This window comes from Chelonia mydas, chromosome 15, assembly GCF_015237465.2.
Source record: "Chelonia mydas isolate rCheMyd1 chromosome 15, rCheMyd1.pri.v2, whole genome shotgun sequence".
Lineage (NCBI taxonomy): Eukaryota > Metazoa > Chordata > Testudines > Cheloniidae > Chelonia > Chelonia mydas.
Genome location: NC_057856.1, coordinates 2,611,959 through 2,639,688, shown reverse-complemented (window position 1 = coordinate 2,639,688; position 27,730 = coordinate 2,611,959). Strand labels below are relative to the sequence as shown.

The 27,730-nt window shown below is 53.9% G+C and overlaps 1 protein-coding gene across 2 annotated transcripts in view; it reads left to right on the top strand.

Moving 5' to 3' along the window:
• Positions 1 to 27,730, top strand: part of RASAL1 (RAS protein activator like 1) — a 111,244-nt gene that overhangs the window by 33,795 nt on the left and 49,719 nt on the right. For both annotated transcript variants that reach the window (XM_037878909.2, XM_037878910.2), the window contains 6 exons: positions 650 to 779; positions 17,379 to 17,460; positions 18,565 to 18,714; positions 21,491 to 21,579; positions 22,723 to 22,840; positions 26,246 to 26,399. In XM_037878909.2, coding sequence (XP_037734837.1) covers positions 650 to 779; positions 17,379 to 17,460; positions 18,565 to 18,714; positions 21,491 to 21,579; positions 22,723 to 22,840; positions 26,246 to 26,399 — 723 coding nt within the window. The remainder of the gene's footprint in view (positions 1 to 649; positions 780 to 17,378; positions 17,461 to 18,564; positions 18,715 to 21,490; positions 21,580 to 22,722; positions 22,841 to 26,245; positions 26,400 to 27,730) is intronic.

Sequence of the window (27,730 nt, the reverse complement as noted above, 5' to 3'; positions counted from 1 at the left end):
CTTCAGGTTGGGGGCTGTCTGTAAGTGAGGACTGGCCTGTCTCCCAAGGTCTGTCAGTGAGGGATCGTCCTTCAGGATAGGTTGAAGATCCCTGATGATGTGCTGGAGAGGTTTTAGTTGGGGGCTGTAGGTGACGTTAGACTGACCTCACACTTGGTAAAGCAACCCCCATCCTTTCATGTATTTATACCTGCTCCTGTATTTTCACTCCATGCATCTGATGAAGTGGGTTCTAACCCACAAAAGCTTATGCCCAAATAAATTTGTTAGTCTCTAAGGTGCCACAAGGACTCCTCGTTATTTTTTCTAGCCTTTGATGTTTTGGGGAAAAGACGGCAAGTGCCACCCAAGGGTACCGAAAGGCGAGGAAAGAGAACCCCTGTCTATTGTGATAGTTTTGTAGCTCTCCTGATTTTAAGCCAGTCTCGTGATTTTGGGGAGCTGGGGGACTGACTAGTGATTTTTGACTGTTTGGGGCTGGCCATTCTGTGGATAACGCCCCTGAGGCCTCTCCCGTGGCATGGGGTGGGGGGCTGCACAGGGAGCGCATGTGGCCAGCGTGGCAGCTGGCATGCTGCGTCACCCCCCCAAGGTGGGTGGGGCAGGGAGAGCCAGGGAGCTGGTTACATGGACTTCTCCGCCATTGCAGGGATTGACAGCTGGATCAACCTGACGCACGTGGACCCCAATGAAGAGGTTCAGGGAGAGATCTGCCTGGATCTGAAGGTGCTAGAGGAGCCCCACAGGAGGGCCCTGCACTGCCATGTCATTGAAGCCAGGTAGGAGTAAGTGGCTCCTTTCTCTCCCACCCTCCTCTCTATCTTCCTCCATAGCGGTCTCCTCTTTCCTCCCTCCCCTCCCCAGCCAGAACGACGAGCCTGCGTGTGGTGGGCGGTGACTCATTCTGAAGTTATCCAGAACCATCCGGCAGTCAGGGTGGGGCTTGTTAGCCAGCTGGGGGTGGGCAGGCACATGTCTCACCTCCTGTTAGGGGTGGAGGGGGAGTGAGACCGGGGCGAAGGGTGAAGGGAGGTGATCCCAACACCCATCTGCCACTGAGCTGCCAGCGTGAGCTCTCCCTGATCAGTGGCCATGGGGACTCACCCTCTTCTTCCACACTCATGCCCTCCTTCCCACACACCTGCTCCCTGCCCACTTCTCAGATGTGGGAGGGTGCCCGTGGAGGCCGCTGCACTGGGACTGATGGGAGGAAAAGGGCCGCGCGATCCAACACAAGCTGAACAGCACCACCTCCTTCCCCATGGTGTGCCATGTGCACTGCGGCTGCTGCTCCGCTCTGTTCTGTCCTCATTCAATACAGTGGAATAATTGGGGTTGAAATTCTTTTCCTTCCTCATCCATCTGGCACAATTCCTATAGCAAGCGTGAAGAAATCAAGGTCCTTTTTAGCCCCTGCTTCCCTTCTGCTAGCAAATATTGATATTCCAGTAGCCCTTAGAGACCCCAGCCGAGATCAGGGCCCCACTGTGCAGGGGGCTGGCTGTACACATAGTGAAAGACAATCCCTCCCAAAGAGCTCACCATCTAAAGACAAAGGAGAGATGATTATCCCTGTTTTACAGATGGCAACACTGATTAAGTGACATGTCCAAGGTCACACAGAACCCGTGGCAAAGCAGGGAATTGAACCCAGGGCTCATGAATCCCAGGCCACAAGCCAGTCCTTTCTCTCTAAAGCATTTAGGTCATGCATAGGCAAGAACCAGGTGCCCCACTAAGAATGGAGAGGAAAGGCTTTTATCGATGTTGTTTAAATCTCTTTCTAAAATCCCATTCTTGCTGTGAAGCTGACGAGGGGTTCTTGCCTGAGCTGTGCTCTTCGGGAAGTGGTGCTGGGAAGTGTGAGGGCCCTGTCTGGGCTGGTGAAGAGATGAGATGGTGGGAGAGAAACAAATTAGTTTAATAAATGTTAAAGAGGAATAAGACCCGCCCCCCATCCTGCTCCCAGCACTAGCTAATTTAGAGCTCAGGAAAGGCGGGCAGTGCCGGTGCATAGTGTGGGCAGGACTTACGCACTTTCCCAGCACAGCCCCTGGTGTCGCTTCCTAGAGGTACCAGCATTGTGAGGCACCTCATGACCACCTGCCCTTCGCGTGAAGATGTCTTGCCTATGCCTGCCAGGGGTCAGCTCCCCAACTCCACCAGCCTCGGGCAACGCAAGCCCACCCCTCTCAGCATACGCAGGATCTGCTGTCCCTCCGCAGGTTAGCAATAGGCACACGCCAGCCTCCGAGCCTCTGAGTGCCCACCCCGAGTGTCCAGCTGCTGTTCCACTGGCCACTCTCCGTATTCACAGACTCTCTGCTCCCAAAGGAACCATGCACCACAACTTACCAGCTACACCTGAGGTCACAGCTCTGCTCAACTCTCAGCACTTAGATATGTTTATAGTGTAAACAAGCCAAAGTCTAGCAAACAAAGAGTAGAGAGTTCAAATAATTGTAAGTAGAAGTAGCTGGAAACAAATGGTTACGTATAAAATAAACTCAAAACATGCATTCTAGAAGGTTGACTTAACTAACTTGACTTGACTTTCTTGGGACCTAGACAAATTAGAGGATTGGGCCAAAAGAAATCTGATGAGGTTAAACAAGGACAAATGCAGAGTCCTGCACTTAGGAAGGAAGAATCCCATGCACCGCTAAAGACTAGGGACCGAGTGGCTAGGCAGCAGTTGTGCAGAAAAGGACCTAGGGGTTACAGTGGGTGAGAAGCTGGATATGAGTCAGCAGTGTGCCCTTGTTGCCAAGAAGGCCAATGGCATTTTGGGATGTATAAGTAGGGGCATTGCCAGCAGATCGAGGGACGTGATCGTTCCCCTCTATTCAACATTGGTGAGGCCTCATCTGGAGTCCTGTGTCCAGTTTTGGGCCCCACACTACAAGAAGGATGTGGAAAAATTGGAAAGAGTCCAGCGGAGGGCAACAAAAATGATTCGGGGACTGGAACACATGAGTTATGAGGAGAGGCTGAGGGAACTGGGATTGTTTAGTCTGCAGAAGAGAAGAATGAGGGGGGATTTGATAGCTGCTTTCAACTACCTGAAAGGGGGTTCCAAAGAGGATGGCTCTAGACTGTTCTAAGTGGTAGCAGATGACAGAACAAGGAGTAATGGTCTCAAGTTGCAGTGGGGGAGGTTTAGGTTGGATATTAGGGAAAACTTTTTCACTAGGAGGGTGGTGAAACACTGGAATGCGTTACCTAGGGAGGTGGTGGAATCTCCTTCCTTGGAGGTTTTTAAGGTCAGGCTTGACAAAGCCCTGGCTGGGATGATTTAGTTGGGGATTGGTCCTGCTTTGAGCAGGGGATTGGACTAGATGACCTCCTGAGGTCCCTTCCAACCCTGATATTCTATAATTCTATGAATTAGATATTCTCCCCAAAGTCCTTCCAGTGTTTTTCAGAGTGGGTTCGCTGTGATTTTTCTATCATGAGACAAGTCACACTGTCAACTTGCTTCCTTGGTGAAAGATTCATAGGGTTACCTTTGCCCTCCCCCTGGATGTACTCCAGTGACTTATTGCCATTACTTGTAAACAGGATGCCCCCTGCTGGTTGGTTTTTACTCTATGCTTTTTTCTTGTAGATTTTTGCAAGCTCTTGAGTAGAACCTGGCTCCATATGCAAATAGACCTCTAATGTGAAGAGAACAATGCACAATGCCCAGACAGGGAGTCTGCCCAGTCTATTAGCCCCTGCCTGAAAGGAACCTCTCCTGTTTATTTGCCTTAACTCCAAGGCCTTGAGAGCATAACTGCCAATATAGTCACACAACTCCTTAAATATTATCCATACGTACATTTTGCAATGAGTGTGATGATCAGGGGGATACTGGCTCATAGCAGAGACTTCACATGCTGCCCTTTGGTGAACTGTTATGCCTACACCTGACCCCAGGGGTCCCTGTGCAACCCCAGGCATTACTTGTGCCCTCTGCCTGTTGGCATCAAGAGGTCCCTGGGTCACCCCACCCCCTTACATTGACGCGGTAGGGTCAGCCACTGGCTAATCCATATGTGTCATCTCAGAACCCTCTTTCCTCGGCAGTGCATCTGTCACTGCATTTTCTTTGCCCTTAATATGTACAATTTCCATATCATGTTTCCAGAGATTTGTACTCCAGCGCAGCAGTTGGGAGTTGGTATGTTTGTTCTGTGTAGGCATACCAACAGAGAGTAGTGTGTTAGAGCCCTGAACTCCCTGGGAAACAAATTGATTTAACTGCTTGACTGCGCAAACAATTGCAGGACATTCTCTTTCTATGACAGAGTAGTTCTGTTGTAGGGGGGAGGGGGGTCCGTTTTTTACTTAAGAAAGCAATAGGATGCTTTTTATTGCCTTTACCTGCTTGCATTAGTATTGCTCCCAGGCCTGCCTGAGAGGCGTCCACGCACAGTTCAAACCCCTTGTCAAAATCAGGACCAGCCAGAAAAGGTTTTCTCACAGAATTTCCTTTTCCTCACCAAAGATTTTCTGACAGGCTGCCACCCACACCACTTTGTTGGACTTCTGCAAAAAGTCAAAACCTGCGATAGCAGACACAGTGACATCGAACCCCACCAAGCCTGCAGGAATAATTAGCCAAGCCTATAAAAGTTGAACTTGCTTTTGGTTTGGTGCACAGGCCAGTTAACTGAGTCCACTTTCAAGGGATTCAAGCAAATCTGGCCCCCTCCTACCCAATGACTTTGAGTGCCCCCTTTTGACACTGTGACTGTGAGACCTGCACCCTCAGTGCAATTCTCAAATGGTTTTTGTGAGCCTGCTAGGAATTGCTAAAGATTGCCATATTCTCAATGTAGGCCACAGAAAAGTCTTGTAACCAAGCTAATACCTGGTTAACAAGCCTCTGAAAAGTGGTTGCTTCATTAATTAACCCAAATGGCAACGTTTTGAAGTCAAAAAGTTACAAATCAGTAATGGGAGCCGGATGTTTTTTCTGTGCATCAGCATCCAAGGGGATCTGCCAACATCCCTTTGTTAAATCTAGGTTGCTCAGGAACTTGGCCCTGCCTAAAGTGTCTAACACGTAATCAGTTTGGGCATGGAGTATGCATCAGGAACTGTGACCACATTAATGGTCAACACAAAACCTTACGGTCCCATCCTTTTTGGGACCCAAAACAATAGAAGAAGCCCAGAAACTGTTGGATCCTGTAATTATTCCCATGTCAGCGTGCTAGGTATCTCCTTATGAATGTCCTCCTGCATTTGACCAGTTGTAAGGTGTTGTGGTCCCACAGTATTAATCTTATGGACCATTCGGTGAGTCAAGTCTGGCTTCCTGGACAACGCCTGGTGATGCCTTTGCAGCACAGCCAGAATTTCTGCCTCTTAACACTTTGCACAGATCAGTGCTCTGTAGTGAGATGTCACGATGGCATTTGGTCATCAAATCAAACAGCAGGTCACGTTTCCAATGGTGTCATGATTGTGATACATGTTTAACCTGTTTCTATGCTCAATTTGCATGCAACCAGATACCATTTATTAACCTAACACCTTAATAACAAAGTTAATAAGTCTGGCGGTTACCAAGTCCCCAACTAACAAATGATAGCAGGAGGGATAAAAGAGGAGAGAAAGAGAGGAAGGGGGCAGGGGGAAGGTTTCCCAATCACCAGACTTCCCAGATCCAGATGTCTTGATATCCAGGTACAGCTAGGCTCTGGTTCCTCCAGTGGACCTCAGGGGGCTTGACTCGATCCCTTCACCAGGTAAGTCTCTCTCCTAGTCGTCCGTTCATCTCCCAGAGATTGAGCAAACTACCCCGTTGGGCAGAGTGAGTGCGGTATGCTGCTGCTATCACGGGCAGCGCGTGCAGGTAAGTGCAATTCAAGGGCTTAGTCTGCGTCTGAAGTGGTGGGATAGACGCAGCACCTTGTTTGCTCCGCCCGAGCTGTCCCTGAGGCTGAGCGGCGATCTACGAACGGACAGTGACCTGACAGCCCACTGGCATCGAACTGACAGTTCTGCCCACATGTGCTCCCCCTGAACGCTACTTTTTGCGCCCGGCCCACTTCTTGGGCTGCACATGGCACCAAAAGGGTGGGGTCTCTCTCTCGCTGTGTTACTCGGCAGAATAGATATCATAGGACAAGCAAAGGTTACTCAGGGCAACTCATGGGAAGCAAGGAATGAACTTATTGATAAAGGGGGGTGGAGGGTGTCACGGAGTCCAATGGCGATGCTCTGGAACTGCTCCCCATGAAGCCAGTCAGGACTCTGGGGCGGTCGCCTTCCGGTCAGCAGCCTGTCTGCAGGACACACAGCTCACACGGCTTCCACCTTCCTGGGTCTGACCTCGGAGCATTCAGCATCCTCTGCCCCTCCGTGTGCTTCCCACAGCGAGTCCGCTCAGGCAGGGCTCCTGGGGAAGCCAGAGGTTCCTGCACCCCAACTTCGCAGTCAGACTTGACTCTCAGTCGGCCAGTAAAACAGAGGTTTATTAGATGACAGGAACATGGTCTAAAACAGAGCTTGCAGGTGCAGAGAACAGGACCCCTCAGCTGGGTCCATTTTGGGGGGCAGTGAGCCAGACAACCCCGTCTGCCCTTCACTCCATGTCCCAGCCAGCCCCAAACTGAAAGTCCCTCCAGCCCCTCCTCCCCTGGGCTTTGTCCCTTTCCCGGGCCAGGAGGTCACCTGATTCCTTTGTTCTCCAACCCTTTAGCTCTCACCTTGCAGGGGGGAAGGGTCCAGGCCATCAGTTGCCAGGAAACAGGGTGTCGGCCATTCTCTGTGTCCAGACCCCTGCACACACCTGCCCTCTAGGGCTCTGCAATGATCATACACCCTTACCCCACCCGCTAGATACTTAAGAACTTCATAGGGGAACTGAATCACCCCCACACTATTCAGAGGAAACATTAAGAACAGTCCCACTTCGTCACATCTCTCCCCCCTTCGAGATCGAACTGAGCGGGGTCACTTTAGCCAGTGACCTGGGGAAGTTCGAAGCCGCCAACGTTCCCATGGATGCCCCAGCATCTCTCCCATTCCTTGGTAGGAGTTACACCAGGCCCTTCCAGTTTTACGCCCTCCCTTAGGTCGGGGGTGGTCGATACCACTCACAGGCCGCATGTGGGAAGGTTTATGCGGCCCGTGCCCTTTGGCCACCCCAAAACCCCAGGGGGTCAAACTGGGATTGGGTCTTCTCCCCATCAAGCCTGCCAAACACAGCCACTTGGTTATAGGACGGTTTAACTTTCTTAACAGCTTTCACTTCATCTGAGACCTTCTCAAGGCTCTCCACACTGGATCTTTCAACAGGACAGTCAGTGGATCCATTCACAACAGAAAATTTCTGGCTGTTAGGAACTGAAACTGTCTTGATTAAATCACTTTCACACCCTTCAGTGGCAGTAAACTGCTTGCAAAGACTCCATGAGGATTCCTTTCCCTAGGGCTTTTCTATGCAACAATTCACCCCTCACAGAAATTCTGCCCTTACCCTCTTTACCTAGGGCTTGCTCGAGAGGAACACTTTCCTGAGCAACAACAGACCCTTTCTGGGTCTCCCTTACATCCAGAATCACCTCTGGCCGATCCGGCGGATTCCTCCACAATCCCCTTTCAGGCAAACTGACAGACTTCCTAGAGAAAAGGTCAGAAGCATTCTCCTTCCCTTTGCCACACACAAGTTCAGGAATCTTTTCCTTCTTGCTACAGGTTTCCACACCCTCAGTAGGTAACACAATCACACACCTTCATGCTCTCCTTGTGCCCTGGCTCGGATCTCACCCTGACTAGACAGAGTTGCGACACCCTTTCCCAACAGAACACTAGCAACAGGCAAAATACAAGCACCAGAATTGTCTGGGCTCTGGGATTTTACATAGACACTAACTGGATGCGACCTAGTTACAGGGCCATTCTCCTGAGCAGACCCAAACTTAGGACCCTTCCCTTCCTGGGCTTTAGCTGAATCCAGAACCAACTCTGAGGCAACTGCACTATCCTCAACCATCACAGGCTGAAAGGCCCCTTCTGTCTGCTCCACAGACAAAGAAGAGCCGGACACACTTTCTCCTTTCCCAGACACACAGCTTGGGATCTCATTCCCCTGGTCCCAGCACACAAGGCTGGTCACAGACAACTGCTTGGAGATCAGGGTAGCTCCCTCCATAGGCAAGTCAATACCCCTGACAGACACAGGCACATTTCCTTCCCTGTCCCAATTCTCCACCCAGCTAACAGGTAAGGTCCAGGGACACTCATCTTCCACTCTCCTCGCCTTCCCACCCTGCTGACTAGACACAGCCATCGGCTCACAAGGCTGCCTAGGCTCATCCAGACTTTCCTTACCAACACCTTGCCACTCCCCACAGATCCCCTGCCCTGCCTGTGTCTCCCCCCACTCAGCTGGGGTCTTATCTTCCCCCTTGCTCAGCACTGCCCTTGCTGTCCCAGTGGGGCAGGCAGCGAGCTCGCTGCTTTCCTCACAGCATCAGAGCCAGCGTGAGCCCCTTCTCCAGTGCGCAAGGGCGCAGGGAGCATCTCTCTGTCCCAGGATCTCGCCACCCCAGGAATGTCTCCCCATTGACCATCACCTTCCGCTCCCCCTGGGGGTCCGAGGGGCCCGACCCCAGGAAACTCCACACAGACATATAGGTTGGGACCAGGAGTGGGAGCCCGTCCACCTCCCCATCCATCTGGCTGACGGAGTCTACGGCCTTGGGACCCAGCGAGGGAGCTAGACACCGGGGCTTTTCCGCAGGGTCCCCCTGGTTCAGATCTCCAGCCTGCTCAAAGGCAGTGAGGTGGGCATCCACATCCCCCCACTCCTTAACCAGGGGCAGCAATTTAGTCTCGAGGTTCCCTGCGGAACTGGCCCCCCGGGGTCTATCCCCACTCACCCCGGGGAGGTCCCCTAGGCCTCTCCGCTCCCCCACCGCCAGTTCATGCTGCTGCTGCTTCTGCAGCTCTTTCTCGGGCTCTCGCTGTCTCTCACAGTCCTCTTGCTCTCTCGGACTCAGCTCCAACCCATGCATCTCCGATCCCCGGATGGGGAACCCGATCGTGAAGACCCTCGTCTGGTCGGGGACAGGAGTCTTGGCGATGCCTGGCTCCCACTCCAGCTGCTCCCAGATCCTGCGATAGCCCCATTTGGGTCAGGAATCTGTTCCTAGAGCGGTCCTCCTCCTCCAGCTGCACGATTAACTGTGCCTTGGTGAACTTTCCAATGCTCAACCCGCTCTTTCTGCACAGGGTTACAATGTCCTTCTTAAGGAAACAGTGACAAGCCGTCACTCCGCTCTTCCCACGTTGTTGTGGACTCACAAGCCTGTGTGCTCTCAGCTCCCCACGGTTTCCAGGGAGAACCCCTGATGTGCCAGCCCTTCTCGAGGTCACCACCTCTTTGCCAGGGTCGAGCCGCAGACTCCTCCGCCCCTTGGACCGCTCGCTGCAATCCCCAGGGGAACCCTGTTACTGCAAAAGTCCTTCTCTCTCCCAGGGCCAAGCCGCAGGCTCCTCCACCCCTGAGCCTGCTCACCACAGTCCCCAGGGGGACCCCATTACTGCACAGACATTCTCGCTGGTCACACACTCCCAGGGGTTGGGTATTATCCCTACAAGACTTTAAATCTTCCCTAAACCTTTGCACATATTCAGCCACTGGTTCCCCCTCTGCTTTCCCCTCCCAAGAGTCTCTGACCTTTCTCCCATAAAGAAGGTCAAATGGGGTGAACCCTGTGGGTTCTTGGGGCATCTCCTGTAAGCAAACAACAGATAGGATAACATTACATCCCAGTCACTGGCCCTGCAGTTTACCTAGATTTTAGGGTCAGTTGAGCCTCTCAGCTAAACCATTTGTTTCAGGGTGATGGGGACAAATTTCAGCTGTTTTACTCCAAACACCCTCCATAAGTCACTAAATAGCTGGGACATGAAATTTGGGCCAGAATCTGATAGGATCTGTTTTGAAAAGCTTGCCCTGCTGAGTATAGAGAAAAATGCCTTAGCAACTGTCTCAGCTTGCACATTAGACAGAGACTGCTTCTGGGTACCTGGGGCAAAATCCACCACGACTAATATACATCTTTTCCTCTCTGGGTTGGGCTGGCTAATGGCCCTATGATTTCCATGGCAACCCTGAAAAATGCTTCTTTGATAACTGGTAAAGGATGCCCAGAGCCTTGCTGTGTCCTGCAGACTTTTCCCGCTTCTGACATGAGTCACGCATTTTGTAGTATCCCTTTAGTTCATTTGGACACTAGGCCAATAGATGTTTTTCTTTAACCTTTCCTATGTCCCCAAGTGATCAGCAAAAGGGCAAGTCCTGGGCTAATAGCACTAATTCCCCCCATGCTTTATGGCATAGTGAATTGTCTGTAGGGCTCCCCAAGACTTCTGTTTTCCCCCACCCAGGCTTCCCCCTACGTCTGTCCCTCCTCTCTAAAGGACCTCCCCCATTCTCTCTCTGGGGCATTCCCGAGGACTCCCTTGTGCTCCCCAGGGAGGTGTCTGCACTCTGTTCTGTAGCAAGCGCCATTTGGCTTTTGCTGGCACTGGCCATGGCTGAGGTCAGAGGGGCGACTCCTCGTCCCCCTGCCCGGAGGACACGGTGCTGCTGCTAAGGGTGCATGCCAGTCAGCTCCCCAGCTGTTCCAGGGCCGGGAACTTACACCCAGCTCTGCTGGTGCCCCTCAACCCTGCGCTGCTGCGCCCCCGCGAGCCCAAACAGTCTTGTGATGCACTCGGATGTTCGCTGCTCCTCATGCTGGGACGTGCCCCCCCGCAGTCACCGTGCTTTTTAAAACAGGGCAGGGTTGGAACGGAAGGGGAAACGGCCAGTGTCCTTTATCTTCCACCGGCAGCACAGGTCATTTCAAACACAGCAGCTTTATCCCGCAGCTCCAGGCCCCTCTCCTTTTTGGTGACAGCCTAGTGGTTCTCGCTCAGCACCCACTATGGCTAAGATTCTCATCCAGGGTATTAACAACACAATCGCTCGTGTATGATGCTTATCATAGGGCTCAAAATGTCTTACAAAGGAGGTCAGTGTCATTATCCTCATTTTAGAGGTGGGGAAACTGGGGCACAGAGTGGAGCAGTGACGTGGCCAAAGTCCCACAGGAAGTCTGAATGAGCAGGGAATTCAACCCAGGACTCAGGAATCGTGGTGTGCAGGGCCCCCTTCTTCTCTGCAACTTTTAGGACATGTGGAGAGAAGAACCATGTGCCCCACCAGGAATGGGGAGGAAAGAGTTAATGGTTTGTTTGGGGCTTTTTATTTATTTGGTTTAACTCTCTCACTGGAATCCCATTATCGGGGTAAGAGAGTGAGAAGTTCTTGCTGGGAAGTGGCGCTGGGAGGTGTGAGGGCCTGATTTGTGCGGGTGAAGAGATGAGGTGCTGGGGAGAGAAACAAGACAGTTTCACAAAGCAAAGCATGAGCCAGTTTCGAGCTCAGGAAAGGGAGGGCGTGACAGTGCAGAGTGTGAGCAGGAGTTACACAAGCGTTGCTGGTGTCCCTCAGTCCTGTCCTCCACCCCTGCCGCTGCTAGTCCAGCCCTGGGCTTTCCATGCAGCCAGCTCTGCCATGCCTCTCCGTCCCAACCCACAGCCATAGGCTGTGCTAGTCTTGGGCTTCCCACACAGCTCTCCTAGGGCCCCTCCGGCCTGCCAGGCGGTTCCCTGCTTTTCCAGTCCTGGGCTCCCCACATGCAGAGCTCTGCTGATGCCCCATAGCTTCAGCCTCTCCTCCCCTCCCCACTGCCTGCTATTCCACTCCAGCTCCCCTACTCTTCCAATGCTGGAAGCCTGGAACTCTGCATGGCTCTGCCCAGGCCCCTCCAGCCTGTCCTGCAGCACCCCCTGCTATCCCATAACGAGGCTCGGAAGGACAAGATATTTATCGGTAAAGTTGGAAAAAACGTCCGTTTCCCCATATATGCCCTCCCCACCCCCGACATAAACATGGCTCCAGAGCCAATAATCAACATTTGCAGCTTGGCAAAGTAAGAAAACTGCTGCCTGCAGATGTAGGAGTTTTCTTTATGGCTGTTTCCTTGGTCTGTTTCGATAATTTGTGTTTTAATGGGTCTAAAACTTTCACCTTTCACATCTCAGTGTCTGCTCTCATTAATTCTGATTGTCTGCACCCTGATAGTCTGACTCTCCCCCATAATTTCTTGCAACTGTTCACATTTAAATTGATTAAAAATAAAAAAGGTTAAAAATAAACATCTGTCAAAATTATTAAAAAAAAATATCGAATTCTGCCAAGCCCACCCCTCACTGCGGAGCTGCCTCTTGAGCAAAAGCTTCTTTTGATGCAGCTGGATGTTCATTGCTCCCCAAGCTGAGACGCATCTCCCCTCCAAGTGACGGCAGCCTTTGAAATAAAATCGTAGGACTGGAAGGGACCTCGAGAGGTCACCTAGTCCAGCCCCCTGCCCTCACGGCAGGACTAAGTATTATCTAGACCATCCCTGACAGGTGTTTGTCCAACCTGCTCTTCAAAATCCCCAATGACGGAGATTCCACCACCTCCCTGGGCGATTTATTCCAGTGCTTAGCTACCCAGACAGTTGGGAAGTTTTTCCTAATGTCCAACCTAAACCATTCTTACTGCAATTTAAGCCCATTGCTTCTTGTCCTATCCTTAGAGGTTAACGAGAACGTGTTTTCACCCTCCTCCTTGTAACAATCTTTTATGTCCATGAAAACTGTTATCATGTCCCCCCCTCGGTCTTCTCTTCTCCAGACTAAACAAACCCAATTTTTTCAATCTTCCCTCAGAGGTCATGTTTTCTAGACCTTTATCATTTTTGTTGCTCTTCTCTGGACTCTCTCCAATTTGTCCACATTCTTCCTGAAATGTGGCACCCAGAACTGGACACAATACTCCAGCTGAAGAGTTATCAACGCAAAGTGCAGTGGAAGAATTACTTCTGATGCCTTGCTTACAACTCTCCTGCTGATACAGCCCAGAATGATGTTTGCTTTTTTTGCAACAGTGTTACACTGCTGACTCCTATTTAGCTTGTGATCCACTCTGACCCCCAGATCCCTGTCCGCAGTGCTCCTTCCTAGGCAGTCCTTTCCCATTTTGTATTTGTGCAACTGATTGTTCCTTCCTAACTGGAGTACTTTGCATTTGTCCTTATTGCATTTCCTCCTGTTTACTTCAGACCATTTCTCCGATTTGTGCAGCTCATTTTGAATTTTAATCTTAGTCTCCAAAGCACTTGCAACCCTTCCCAGCTTCGTATCATCCAAAACTTTTTAAGTGCACTGTCTATGTATTCTCTCTCTATTATCTAAATCATTGACGAAGATATTGAACAGAACCAGACCCAGAACTGATCTCTGCAGGACCCCACTCATTATGCCCTTCTAGCTTGACTGTGAACCACCGATAACTACTTTTTGGGAACGGTTTTCCAACCAGTTGTGTGCACAGCTTATAGTAGTTCCATCTAGGTTGTATTTCCCTAGTTTGTTTATGAGAAGGTTGTGACGGGTTGCCCCCCATTCCGGGGTGCCACCTGATGTATTGGGGTCCCACTGAGCCTGCCCTTGCCACCAGCCTGGGCTCCCTCATCCTGTCCTGCTGTGCCAGGCCCTCAAGCCTCCTCCAGCAAACACACAGGTAGGGACACACCCAGCTGGAGAAAGACACAGAAACAGAGATCAGTTCTGTGTGGGAAGACTTAGCTCGGGGATTGCCCAGCACTCAGGTGCTCACCTCCTTTGGGCTGTAAACCCAAAATTATTTTGTCTTGCACTGCATAGAGATTTTTACAGCTCATGAAATCCACCCCCTCCCTCAATGTAGTTTTTACCCCTCCCCCAGTTATGAATTTTACAGACTAGTTATAGAATAAACAAAAAACAAGTATATTAACCACAAAGGTAGATTTTAAGTGATTATAAGGGATAGCAAACAGATCAAAGCAGATTAATGAGCAAATACAATAAACACACAAAGTAGGCTTAATACAGTAAAGAAACTGGCTACAAGTAGGAATTTCTCACCCAAAATATTGTTTTAGGCAGGCTGCAGAATTTCTTGATGACAAACTGCTCTTGCTTGCAGCTTAAAATTCCAGATCTTCCTTTCCGAGGCCAGACGCCTTCTAGCCTGGGTCCAGTCCTTCCTTCCCCAGTTCAGTTGTAGGTGTTTCCAGCAGTCATCTGGGTGGGAATTCAGTGAAGAACCAACCTTGATTGTCAAGTATCAGGGGGTCGCCGTGTCAGTCTGTATCCACAAAAACAACAAGGAGTCCGGTGGCACCTTAAAGACTAACAGATTTATTTGGGCAGAAGCTTTCGTGGGCTAGAACCCACTTCATCGGATGCATGGAGTGAAAAAAACCTTGATTAGTTCACTCCCCAGCCTTAAATAGAATTAACATATGGCGGGAATCCTTTGTTTCCCAGTTTGATCCCCACCCCCTCCTAGTAGAAAAATAGCAGCAGTCCAAGATGGTGTCCAGTACCAGACCACATGACCCTGCAGTGTCAGAGCAGCATCCTGGGAAGTTTCTCAGGAAGGTGGGGCAATTAGCGTCTTCAAAGACCTGTTATCCTTCCTAATGGTTTATTGACTAACCAGCCAGACTGATTGCATTTTGTCTGGTGGGCCTTCCCCAGGTACAAACACTTTTGCAATTGATACAGAGTTAATATTCCTCACTTCAGATACAGAAATGATACATGCATACAAATAGGACAATCACATTTAGTACATCATAACCTTTCCAATGATATCTCACGTGACCCATCTTGCATAAAATACATCTTAGTTGTGCCATATTCATATCATAACCATATCTCTAGGAAGAATACGGGGCGTACTGTCAAAAAGGTCATGCGAAACAGTGTCAAAAGCCTTACTAGAGTCAAGATAGACCACATCTACAACTTCCCCCCATCCACAAGGCTTGTTACGCTGCCAAAGAAAGCTACTAGGTTGGTTTGACACCATTTGTTCTTGACAAATCCCTGCTGACTGGTACTTATCACCTTATTACCTTCTAAGTGTTTGCAAATTGACAGCTTGATGATTTGCTCCACTATTTTCCCACAGGTTTCAGAGTAGCAGCCGTGTTAGTCTGTATTCGCGAAAAGAAAAGGAGGACTTGTAGCACCTTAGAGACTAACCAATTTATTTGAGCATAAGCTTTCGTGAGCTACAGCTCACTTCATCGGATGCATTCTGAGCTATAGCTCACGAAGGCTTATGCTCAAATAAATTGGTTAGTCTCTAAGGTGCCACAAGTCCTCCTTTTCTTTTCCCACAGGATCTGAACCCAGGAGTCCCCACAGGAAAGGGCCAGTATCCTTAAACTGCAGCATCACAGACCCTGTCAAACACAGTTACTGCTAAAGTGACTTGTTAGCTTTAGTCTTCAGTTCCAGGTCCCTCTCTTTTTTGGTATCAGCCTAGTGATTCCTTACAGCTCAGCTCCCAGCCCCACACCCCTTACATATAGTGCTAAGATTCCCTTCCAGAGTGTTTATAATACCTAGCTCTCATCTAGTGCTTCTAATTTTAGATCTCAAAGCGCTTTACAAAGGAGGTCAGTATCGTTATCCCTATTTTACAGGTGAGGAAACTGAGGCACTGACCAGTGAAGTCACTTGTCTGAGGTCACCAGTGGCGGAGCCAGGAATAGACCCCAGGATTCCTGAGTTCTGGCTCTCAACACATGGAGTTAGGCACAGGGTGGGGATTCCCTCCATGGGGACATGAGAGTGCAGTCATGGGGCTTTGGCTACCATCCCCCTGCTTTGGGGGCATTGGTAAGGGAGTGATTGGTAAGGGAGTGTAGGGGCCCAGCCCATTGTACCAGAGCCCGCCAGCCAGGAGGCTTGGCAGAGAGCAGCACGATGCAGAGAAGGCATCCTGCTATCCTAGCAACCAGCGCAGGCTCCTAGGCAACAATGTGGCCATGGAGAGTGCTCGGGGAGGGGAGATGGGGTGAGCCAACGCATCTTCCAAGCATTCTTCTGCAGAGGGGCAGGCGGGAGGGGGTGGGTCAGTCCCTCCCCCTTTGTGTGGGGCAGGGGAGTTCCACAGCAGTTCTCCAGGGAACCAGGGGAGCATCTGCTACCTCCATGAGGGCAGGCTGTCCCTTCCCTGGCTCCGGTGGCCTGGCCGGCCTGAGGCCCACGGAGAGCTAGCTGGGGGCCCCGCTGGCTCATGATGAAAGCACCAGGCAGGGTTCTCCGCGGGGCAGCGCGCCTCGGCAGGGGGTGAGAGAACGTGGTCGGGACTGGAACTCGTGTCCCTTGGCTCGCCCCAGCCCTGGGGCAGTGCCCTCCCCCACGCAGGGGAGGGGCCTGCGCTACTAATGCTGGAGCGTAGCCATGGGAACAGCGAGTGTTGGCTAAGGGGCCCTGGTGTGCGTGTGGGGGACGGGTGGAGTGGGGGAGAGTGGGAGGGGGGTGGAAAGACAGGGTGAGAGGGAAGAAGCTTGGGGGTGCAGTAAGAGAGCTCTGAGGGGTGGGCTGTATTCCCCTTAAAGGGCCATGCTCGCTTTCCCTTCCCCTGTCACTCTGACAGGGCTCCCCAGGGCTTGGGCAGGGGCAGGGGCAGGGGCAGGGGCAGGGGCAGGGGCGGGCTCTGCTGGGGAGGCAGGGCAGCTCTGGCTCTCCTGGCCTTTTCTTTCCCCGGGGGAATGTTCTCTGCTCTCACCTCGATCGCCAGCTGGTGGATCACCCACTTGGGATGTCCCCAAATGCTGAGCCCCTGCCCGGCTGTTCTGGGGCTTCCCCAACTCCACAGGCGCTTTCCAAGAGCTCCTTTCACTTTCCCCGCTTCTCCCCAGCCCACTGCATAGTTCCATGCTGCAGGAGCAGTGCGTGAGACGCAGAGTGGGGCAGCCCTGCAGTTTTCGGGTACATCCCCGCGCTCACCTGCCGGGGCCCACTGCAGCTCATGCCGCTGTCTGAGAGGTGATGGAGCAGCTTGATCTCCCAGAATGTGCGCCTGCTCGCTGGTGTCCTGCGTGGGGAGGAGAGGGCCCTTACTGTGCCGCTTTCCATGCTGCAGGGTGGCACTGAGGACTGGGAGAAGGGGGGAGGATTTTATCTGTAAAGCTCCCAAGCAGCACCTCAGGGTTTAACCTCCCGGCCTTTCAGAGGGTTTATTTTCTCCTGTGTCCTGGCTGTTGTTTGTGTTGCGTTGGTGCCTTGAAGCTGTCCCAGGCACTGGCCAGGCCCCCATTGTGTCGGGTGCTGTCCAAACACAAAACAGCAACAGTCCCTGCCCCAAAGGGCTTACAATGCCACCTGGCCACCTGGGGAGGCCCAGTCAGCCCTTACCATCCCATGCCTCTGCCCTATTCCCTAGCCACCCAGAAACCCACCCCCATCCTCCTCCTCTTGTCCTCTCCCCCCAGAGACCTGGCCCCGCGGGACATCTCCGGCACCTCAGACCCCTTTGCGCGAGTGTCCTGTGACGGCCACGCTTTGGAGACAGCTGTGAGTAGAAGAGTCACGTGCGGAGGCATGCTCTCTGGCCTGGCTGCACGGGGGCAGGGGCGGGGACAGGGCTCCTTGCAGTCACAATGCCAATGGCACTAGGGGAGGGGCTCTGGGAGGGGCAAACAGACTTCCCCGCCCTCCCCCTTCTTTCACTGGGACTCCGGGTGGTTTGCATTGTGTGCTAGTGGTCGCTGAGAGAGGGGTGGGACGCCTGCCTGTGTATCTCCCACCCATCACTGTAGGATCTGAGCCCTGAATCATGTGTGACATGGGCTGGGCTGGCCCTTGGAGCCGAGAGGACATGATGCATTGCAGCAGCCCTCCCAGCACACAGCAAACACAAGGAAAGGGCTTAGGGCCAGGCCCTGCCCCCCAGCTGGCACCTGCCCGGGGAAGAGCTCTCTTCCCAGACATATCTGTAGGTGAGGAGAGATGCAAAGTTGCAGGAGAGTGTGGCCTAACCCAGCCCCGCTTTAGCTGCATTAGGTGTTATAGGGATGGGAAGCCTAGGGCATCCTTGTGCTCTTGCTCCGTCCTTTGCCTCTCAATGCAGCGGAAGGAAATTGGCGCACCTACCCATGGCATGCCCAGAGCAGGGTTAGGAGCTTTGTGGTTTGGCCCATTACTGAAGAATGCTGCAGTTCTTGTTTATAAGAGACGCCTTTTCTGGCAAGAAAACACTGGCTCGCCTCACTCTTTTGCTGCTGCAGCAGGGTTGCCCTGCAGCTGAGTTGAAGTGCCCATTTCAAACAGCCTTTGTTTTTGTTCCCAACACTGTGTAACACTGACAGATCCTGGTTGTTGGCGGGCAGGATCGAACCTGGGACCTCTGGAGCTAAATGCATGAACCTCTACCACATAAGCTAAAAGCCATATGACCGTTAGCTAAGGCTGTAGAGCAAACTCATTAATCTCTCTCTAAGTGGTCTCGGTGCCACTAGATGGGACAGAACACCACACCCAGGAGGTGTGTGGGTTACAATTGCTCTTGGCTTTTGCCAGGAGCCCTGTGTCACACCCGTGTCATTATTCTGGAACAAACCTTCCCCACCTAACTCCCCACTCCTCTCTGACATGCCACCTTTCTCTCTCCCCTTGCAGATCATTAAGAAGACTCGCTTCCCACACTGGGATGAGGTGCTGGAGTTTGACCTGGAGGAGGGGGTGCCCAAGAAGGAACCCAAGGGGTCCCTTGTGAGCGTGGAGGTGTGGGACTGGGACATGGTGGGGAAGAACGACTTCCTGGGACGGGTGAGCAGCTCTGGCCATCTCCTCAGTGCCTCCAGCGTGGGGGCTGGTGGCTCTGATCGGGGTGGGGGATGAAGAGGGGATTGGAGGGGGAGAAAGCCAATGGCACATAGGCCTGCTGCAATCTCAAATCTCCTGCTGGCTTGCAAGGAGAGCGGATCCCTTTCTCAGCTGGTCTGGTGCGGGGAAATAACCTACCAGGCTGGTTTCTTAGTTCCTGTGTTGCTGTGCTCGTGGCCGGGGACAGGACAGGGGTGTATGTGTGAGGCTGGTTCTAAGCCCCCTTTGCACTCGCTGGATTCTGCTGGCCTCTGGTGTAACTTAACATGGTCCCAGGGCTGCTCTAGCTCATGCTTTGGTTTCCATGCCCCCTCTCCTATGGGCTCTGTGAATAGCTGGAGAGCAGCGCTGGCTCCAGCCTGGATCTGCCCTTGTGCCTGTGGGCTGAGAGCAGGCTCATGTAGGTCACACATACCAGTTCTACTCCAGCAAGGGGGCATCTCTGGGGCCCTCCCTATGCACTATGTAGTCTGCCAGAGTGGCACAAGGGACCTTAGTGTGACTGAGAATCAATTCCAAGGAGAAGAGGCCAGAGAGAGAGGAAAATGCTCGTGAATCATGGAGGGCGAAGGGTACAGCTTGGAGATCTCTGCAGGGTACGTAATGCTCTGTCCTGACCCAAGCCAGAACAAGCCGGCAGCTGGGACCTGAACCTGCTGCTCAGTTCACTTGATCCCCATGTCATGGCGGTTCTGTCTGCCAGGGAAGCAGAACCTGTCTGATTGCTATTCCACCGGGGGGGGCGTGGCTCAGCAAGACTTGGGCCAGCCTCCTGCCAGAAGAGTCAGGCCAAGCAAGTGGGGAGAGAGGGCTTGTAATGATCCTGCTTTTGGTGGGACACTTCTGAGAGTGTCAATTCACGACAAATTGCTCAGAGCAGGGCAGTCACAGCCCAAGGCTGGGGTTCCTTTGCACACCAAGGGACTTTGGTTTTACCCCACTGGCTAACCACAAGTCACACAAGCAATTCCCTTAGACACTCCAGTTTCCCAGTATCTCCACCAGTGCCACTTGTTAGGTGGATGAATGGTTATGAAAACCAAAACCCCAGTAAAAGGAAAAAGGTTCTCTCGATCCCAAAGGACCAAGCCCCAGACCCCGGTCAATATACAAATCAGATCTTACCCACAAATCATGCTGTTGCCAATCCTTTAGAATCTAAAATCTAAAGGTTTATTTATAAAGGAAAAAGATAGAGATGAGAGCTAGAAATGGTTAAATGGAATCAATGACATACAGTGACGACAAAGTTCTTGGTTCAAAGTTGGCTTGTAGCAGTGATGGAATAAACTGCAGGTTCAAATCCAGTCTCTGGAGAACATCCACAGCTGGGATGGGTCATTCAGTCCTTTGTTCAGAGCTTCAGTTTGTAGCAAAGTCCCTCCAGAGGCAAGAATCAGGACTAAAGGCAAGATGGAGGAGCTAGGCTTTCTCTTGTGGGTGGAAATCCCTTGATTCTCCTGTGCAAGATCACAGCAAGATGGAGTTTGGAGTCACATGGGCAAGTCACATGTCCATGCATGACTCCGTTCTTTACAGGCCAATGCCATTGTTTACATGTTAGTTTGAAAGTTCCTAGGACAGCTCAGACGTGGTTTGGCGTCTGCCAAAGTCCATTGTCAGTTAAGTGTTTCTTGACTGGGCACTTACTGAGACTAGTCCCTTCTCAAGAAGCTGACCAAATGCTTCACTGAGGCTACTTAGAATCAAAACACATTGATATACAAGTACGTAGCCAATATTCATAACTTCAGCTACAAACATGACACACCCATACAGATAGCATAATCCTAATCAGCAAATCATAACCTTTCCATAGACACCTTACATGACAACCTTTTTACCCTATTTGCTGCAAATATATACCAGTGGTTGCACCAATGACCTATACGGTTATAGTTTATGTCAATAACGTCACAGGGCTTAACATCTTTGTGAAAGGAAAAGGTTTTGCAACTGTTCTTGGTGCGTGTGTTTGCGCTTGTGGGTGCCCCTGCCCTCCTCCCCCATCTAGTGCCTGGGCCCCCAAAGAGGCTAAGGGATCTATCATAGCTGCCAGGGGCGGGGGTCTAACTGCAGTGTAGACCGACTCCAAGGGGCATGGAGTAGTTTGCTGATGGCAGCCACGGTTTCTAGGTATCTGAGCAGCTCAGCTAGGGAAGCAATTTAAAAATGACGACGGGTGTAAAGCCTGGTGCTAGGCGGGGAGCCCTCGGCCCATGTCTGGGCCCTACTGTGCGTCTTGCTTGGGTTTAGGTCCCTTCAGCCCCAGAATCCACTGCAGGGAGATCTGCAGGCCTGACCAGGTAAACAAGCCCCATTTTAATTTGGGGGTCCCCTGTTTTGGTGCTGTGGGGCAGAGGGAGTTGAAGTGGAGGGTGGAATCCATTTAGCCTCCTGCTTCCAGGCCTGGAGCACACCGGCTCCGCAGGGGTCCCAGGGCTGGAGCATGCCGGCTCCCCAGGGGTCCTGGGGCTGGAGCACGCCGCAGGGGTCCCGGGGCAGAGCTACTGCAGCGTGAAGCTGGAAGTGCTCTAAGAGTCTGGCAGGGAAACAGCCTGGGGATGAACCACACTGGCAGCTAATGTGAGGGCTTGAGTTTTCCCCCTATATCTCCAGGGGCTGGGACAATGGGAAGAGGCTCCCCCGAACACTGCAGTACTGCCCCCTGCTGTCAGCTCCTGTCCCCTTACTGTCCCTCTCTTTGTATCCCACACAGGTTGAGTTCTCTCTGGACGCTCTTCAGAGGTCCCCTGCCAAAGGCTGGTTCAGGCTCCTGCCCTTCCCCACTGCTGAGGAGGATGCTGGGTAAACAGTCAGCCTTGAGCTAGGGGCCATCATTAACCCCTGGGGGGACGAGAAGGAGTGAGCCTGGCTTCGAGTCCCAGCTCTGGGAGAGGAGCATGGAACTGTGGTTACACCAGGGCTTTGGGAGTCAGGACTCCTGGGTTCCATTTCCGACATGGGGGGTAGTGTATCTAGTGCTTATCCCAGCTCTGCCATTGATTTGCGTGCTCACCTTGGGTGAGGCAGGCCCCTGCTCTGTGTCTCAGTTTCCCCAACTGAAAAATGAGGTCTAGTGATGCTGCCCTTCCTCAAAGGCAGTCGGGAGGGGTTTGTTCATCCACCAGGTCACCCCTTGCCACCTTCCCGTATGCGCACTGAGCATCTGCAGGGTGCTGAAGGGGTTAAGAGGATGTCTTTAATTGGAGTTAATATGGGCATTTTATTTCCTGCCCTGGTCCCTTGGGCTCTATTAACACAAAAGCAAAGTGCCCGGAACTAGGGTGCTGGGGCTCTGCACCCCACTGAGCTCTCGCTTCCCCCCCAGCACACCAGCGGGGCCCCGCCTGTGCTCTAAGAGAAACCTGTGAGGGCTTTGAGTCTGGGAGTGGATCCGGCACAAGAGCCACTGGGGCAGCAGAGGGGATCCTCTGTAATGTGCTGAAATAGTCCAGCTCTGGGTGACCTCTCTCCTTATTGCCATTCATCCTGCCTTGAAATGGGAGCTTGAAAGGCTTGGCCAGATGAATGGAAAGGTCGCTGGATGCACTGACGCCAGCATGATTCACCACGGAGCCCGTGCCGAGGCAGAGCAGTGGTGGGACAGGACTATGTTCCTCCATTGGTGGAAACACACCAGTGCCACGGGGTGGTGCTGGGCAGGGCGCTGATAGCAATCGGCACAACCCAAGCCCAGTGAAGGCTGAGGTTTTACCCCATGCCACTGGGCTGGAAGGAAAGGTGAGGAGCAGAGGGGGAGCAGTTAAGGACAGAGGGGATCAGGCTCATCTTGGGAGTTCTTGGCTCTGGGTTTTTGTTGGTACTGGGTGTAGATTCTGGTTGCTGAGCCGGCTAGAACCAGGTTGCACATACCGGCTCCCATGTGCTGGTTTGCACTCATTCCACGCACGCTTGCCCACGTGGGTGGTGTCTCGGGTGTCATTGCAGAGGAAAGCTGGGGGCTCTGCGGCTGAGAGTCCGACTGGCTGAGGACAGGATCCTGCCCTCCATGTACTACCAGCCCCTGATTGAGCTCCTGGTGGAATCCATCCTGTGCCCTGCTGAGGTGGGTACCAGCCCGCCTAGCTCATTGTGCATGGCCACCTGACTGTGTCTGCGTCCAAGCCACATGCGGACAGCACACACGGGCGGCGGGGAGGGGGATGGGAAGGATGGGATGGGGGAGATGCGGGAAGGAGGGGAATGGGGGGTGGGGGAGATGGAAGGGAGGAGGGGAAGCCGTGGGCATCCTCAGTTTGCTTTCTAGTTCCCAGGCCCCTCACTCATGCCACCAGGGGGATCTGAACAGTTCCTTGATGCTGCAGTGTTTGTGCCGCAGCAGTAGGGTTGCCAACTTTCTAATCGCACAAAACCAAACACCCTAGTCCCCACTTCCCCGAGGGCCCCCCCGCTCACTACATTCCGCCTCCCTCGGTGGCTTGCTCTCCCCCACCCTCACTCACTTTCACTGGGCTGGGGCAGGGGGTTGGGCTGCAGGAGGGGGTAAGGGCTCTAAATGGGGGTGCGGGCTCTGGGGTGGGGCCAGAAATGAGGGGTTCAGGGTACAGGAGGGGGCTTCGGGCTGGGGCAGGGAGTTGGGTTGCGGGAGGGGGTGAGGGCTCCAGCTGGGGATGTGGGTTCTGGGGTGGGGCCGGGGATGAAGAGTTTGGGGTACAGGAGGGGCTCCAGGCTGGGGGGTGGGGCTGAGGAATTCAGAGTGTGGGAGGGGGCTGCAGGTTGAGGCAGGGGTTTGGGGTGTGGGAGGGGGTGAGGGCTCTGGGGTGGGGCCGGGTATGAGGGGTTCAGGGGGCTCTGGGCTGGGAGTGTGGGCTCTGGGGTGCAGGAGGGGGCTTCAGGTTTTGGGGAAATCAGGGCTGGGGGTTGGGGTGCAGGAGGGAGTATGGACTCTGGGCTGGGGGTACGGGCTCTGGGGTGGACCAAGGATGAGGGGGTTTGGGGTGCTGGGAGGGCTCAGGGTTGGGGCAGGGGCTTAGAATCATAGAATATCAGGGTTGGAAGGGACCTCAGGAGGCCATCTAGTCCAACTCCCTGCTCAAAGCAGGACCAATCCCCAATTTTTGCCCCATAGCCCTAAATGGCCCCCTCAAGGATTGAACTCACAACCCTGGGTTTAGCAGGCCAAAGCTCAAACCACTGAGCTATCCCTCCCCCACTCGGGCAGAATCCCAGTCAGCAGCGCAGAGGGGTAAAGCAGGCTGCCTGCCTGCCCTGGCTCCGCGCTGCACCCCAGAAGCGGCCAGCAGGTCCAGCTCCTAGGCAGGAGGTGTGGGGGCAGGAAGCTCTGCGGCACACACTGCTCTCACCCCCAGGCACCAGTGTGGAGCCAGGGCTTAGGCAGCATGCAGCGCCCCATGGCCCCCCCGCCTAGGAGCCGGACCTGTTGGCCACTTCTTAGGCGCAGGGCGGTGCCCCAGGACAGGTAGGGAGTAGCCTGCCTTCGCCGGGCAGCCCCGCCACCTGGACTTTTAGCAGCCTGGACGGCGGTGCTGACCGGAGCCGCCAGGGTCCCTTTTCAACCAGGTGTTCCTGGCGAAAACCGGACACTTGGTCACCCTACCCAGCAGTTGCTGGCTGACCCCTCTATAGCAGCGCCTCTGCCCTGCAGGCCTGCAGCATTTCCTCCTTAGCCTGAACTTCATCTCCCGGCCGTCTGGGGCCCACAACGATCTGTCCCTTGTCATCCCTGTGGAGCCCTGGTAGCACGGAGCCATCCACCAGCACTGCCTGCTGGCTCTGCAGGAGTGGGGTAGCACCCGACGGGCATGTTAATCTGAGTGAAGATTAAAGCAGAGAGCAGCTGTCCCCAAGCCTGTACGTGTGTGCAAACATGTGTGTGCAGACGTGCGTGTGCAGACGTGTGTGTGTGTGCACGTGCATGCAGACGTGCGTGCAGCTGTGTGTTTGCACGTGCATGTGGACGTGTGCATGTATGTTTGTGCACGCAAAGTTTTGTAGTGTCAGTGCATTGAAGCCGCAGTGGCAGGCAGCTCTGGTCACCGGCTGCATGTCACTGCCTCTGACCAGGGCCGGTTGCGACTTGGGGGCCGTCAGGGTGAGCAAGGGGGGCCGGGGTCTGGTTCATGGGTTGGCTATTGACGCTGGGTTGTTAGGACAACCGTGATCGTGCACAAGGTTCATTAGCCAGTGGCAGGGAGTCTTAGCTACCTTCCTTTTCCTGTCCTGCGCTTGCCCCCAGCCACGATTTCTCCACAGGGCTGTTCTGATTCTGCTGGCCCCCTCTGTGCCCTTCTGGCTCCCTTCTGGAGAGTCACCACGCCACTCTGGGGCTGGGGGTCACGTGGTGATGCAGCAGCCAGCCAGTGAGCGGGGCAGCCTGGGGGTGGCTGTGTGCTCTCCGATGGGCCAGTCCCCTCTAGCCTGCTGGTATTCAGGCTGCGTGCTGCAGGCTTCGCGGCCCGAGCCCTCGGTGCTCCCGGGCCTGGGTTCACTCTGCAGGCTCCAGCCCTTGTGGCTGGGCTCCGGGGGCACGCCCAGGTTCCGAGTACAGCAGACAGGCCTCCTTGGGCTGCCAGGTGCAGGCTCAGGGCTTTGGACAGTTGCAAACAAGCCCAGCCCAGCCCTAGGGGCCGTGCAGTGCAGGGGTAACAGCGGCACACCCCTGGGAGGGCTCCTCAAGCCACTACCCTGTGTCCTGCCAGCAACAGGCTTCAGCCCTGGCTCTGCTGCTATCCACTGGGCAGCCAGCTTCCAGGCTGCTGGGTGCCTCACACTGGCCTTGTCTGGCCTCTACACTGGGGTGATGGAGCCTCTTGCTGGCTTGAGGCTGGGCTTCCCGGAAGCCAGTAGGAAGCATCGGGACCATACACCTCTAGCACCCTGGCCTCACCCAGGGCTACCCGGCCAGGGTGAGATGTGCCCTCTGCCCTGCCCTGCAAGCCGAGGGAGGCAGGGAGAGCGCTGCTGGGGGCAGGAGACAGTTTCAGGAGGGGCAGGCGTTAGCTGGCAGCAGGCGGGCGCTCGTCCCAGGGGAAGGTGAAGGGGGTGCCGGGAGGAGGAGGAGCCCAGGTTGGAGCCATAGACAGGGTCCTGTCCAGGGCCTTGGGGGTAAGGGACTGGCTATGCTACAGAGGGGCACGGAGCTGGGGAGGGGGCTGGGTGCTCAGCTGAGCCTGTGGTTCTGCAGGGTCAGCCTGGCCGCGCGATCCAAATGGCCTGTCAGCTTCCATCCCCGCTGCACCCCACACCTGTCTGAAAGCTTCCTCCGGGGATGGGGGCTAGAGATGGACCCTCCTGGTGTGTGGGGGCACAGCAGGTCCTTGGGGAAGAGAGGATCTCCCTGTGTGGGGCAGAGAGAGCTCTGGGGATGGAGGGCATAGAGGCCCTTCTCGGTGTGGGGCAGAGGGGGCTCTGGTGCGGGGGCTCTGGGGGTCTCCCTGGATGGGGCAGATGCATGCTGGCCAGACAGCATCGCTGCCCTGCTGTGCGGCAGGAGGAGGACGTCAGCCCGCTGGCCTTGCTGGAGGAGATCAGCTCGGTGGAGAGCCGGCAGGACGTGGCCACGAAGCTGGTGAAGATCTTCCTGGGACAGGGCCTGGCGGTGCCCTTCCTGGACTACCTCAACCTGCGGGAGGTGGCCAAGACCAGTAAGTGCTGCCCCACAGGCCTGGTGGCGAGAGCCTGGCACAGTACCTTCCCCAGGGGCTGCTCATCACTGCCAAAGCTCATGGCACTGGGCATCACTGTGGAGTGCCAGGGCCTGGACTGAGGGAGTTCCCAAAGTGATCTGGGGTGCTCCATATGGAGGGAACCCGCTGCTGCTTGCCTAGTGTTCAGGGTTGGGGTGGGGATTCTCCTGTGCCACACCTAGACCAGGAAAATCCGGGGGAGGGAGGAGTTAATTGAATACCCATTGAGCCCATTTCCACACCTTACCTAGCACCCAGGTACCAGTTAGTATCGATACCTAGGTACCTGTGACACTAGTCCCAGTCAGCATTGGTACCTGTGGCCCTAGCTACCAGCCGGTATCAGTACCTGGCCCTTGTGACCCTAGCTACCAGCTGGCATTGGTACCTGCCTCCATGCCACGCCCCTGTGCATTTCCCTGGGCACTCATCTCGTAGGTCTTTTGCTTGTGATTCCAAGGGAGGACCATCTGAAGTGAGCCCATCCTCTGACACCAAGGCAAGCTTTTGAATTCAGACTGGCCTTGGGACCCGCAAAGGAAGGGGGGCAGGAACTCCCACTCCTCTAGTTCCAAAGGGCGGGGCTTGCTTCCCATTCTCCCGCTCCTGATCTCAAGTCTGCAGTCACATGGCGGGCAGGGGAGTGAGGGGGCAGCTACCAAGACCTCCTGCCCCCTTCCAACTGTTCCAGGCCACGAATAGACCTTGCTTCAAACTCGGAGCCAGTCACCTGGTTTCCTGTCATAACTTCATGATTGGCTCCTCTCCTCACTGTAGCATCCTTCTTTTGGTCCTAATATACCATTGTGTTTCCATGGAAACCCCAGGCTGCCTGGTTTGGAGGCAGGGGGTGGCAGAAAAATGGAATATGGGCCAGAAATGCTCTGATCAAACCTGGGTTCTGACACTTGGCAACATTTGGGAGCTGGAAATGGGGAGGTTTGGGCCGGAGCATAGGAGCTAGGTCTCCCCATTGAAACTTAATGGGGCAAGGAGAGTGAAGGGTCAGTATGTGTGGAAACAAACTCCTCCCCACTCATTAGGAGCAGCTGCATGTGAGACAAGCATGGTAGATGGCACCATGGGACACAGTGTGGCCTAGTGGATAGATCACTGGATTGGGAGTCAGGAGACCTGGATTCTGTTCCTGACTCTGCCACGGACCTACTGGCTGCCCTTGGGCAAGTCACTGCCCCTTGCCATGCCTCAGTTTCCCCTCCCACCCTTTGCATGTCTTGTCTATTTACAGGTTTCAGAGTAACAGCCGTGTTAGTCTGTATTCGCAAAAA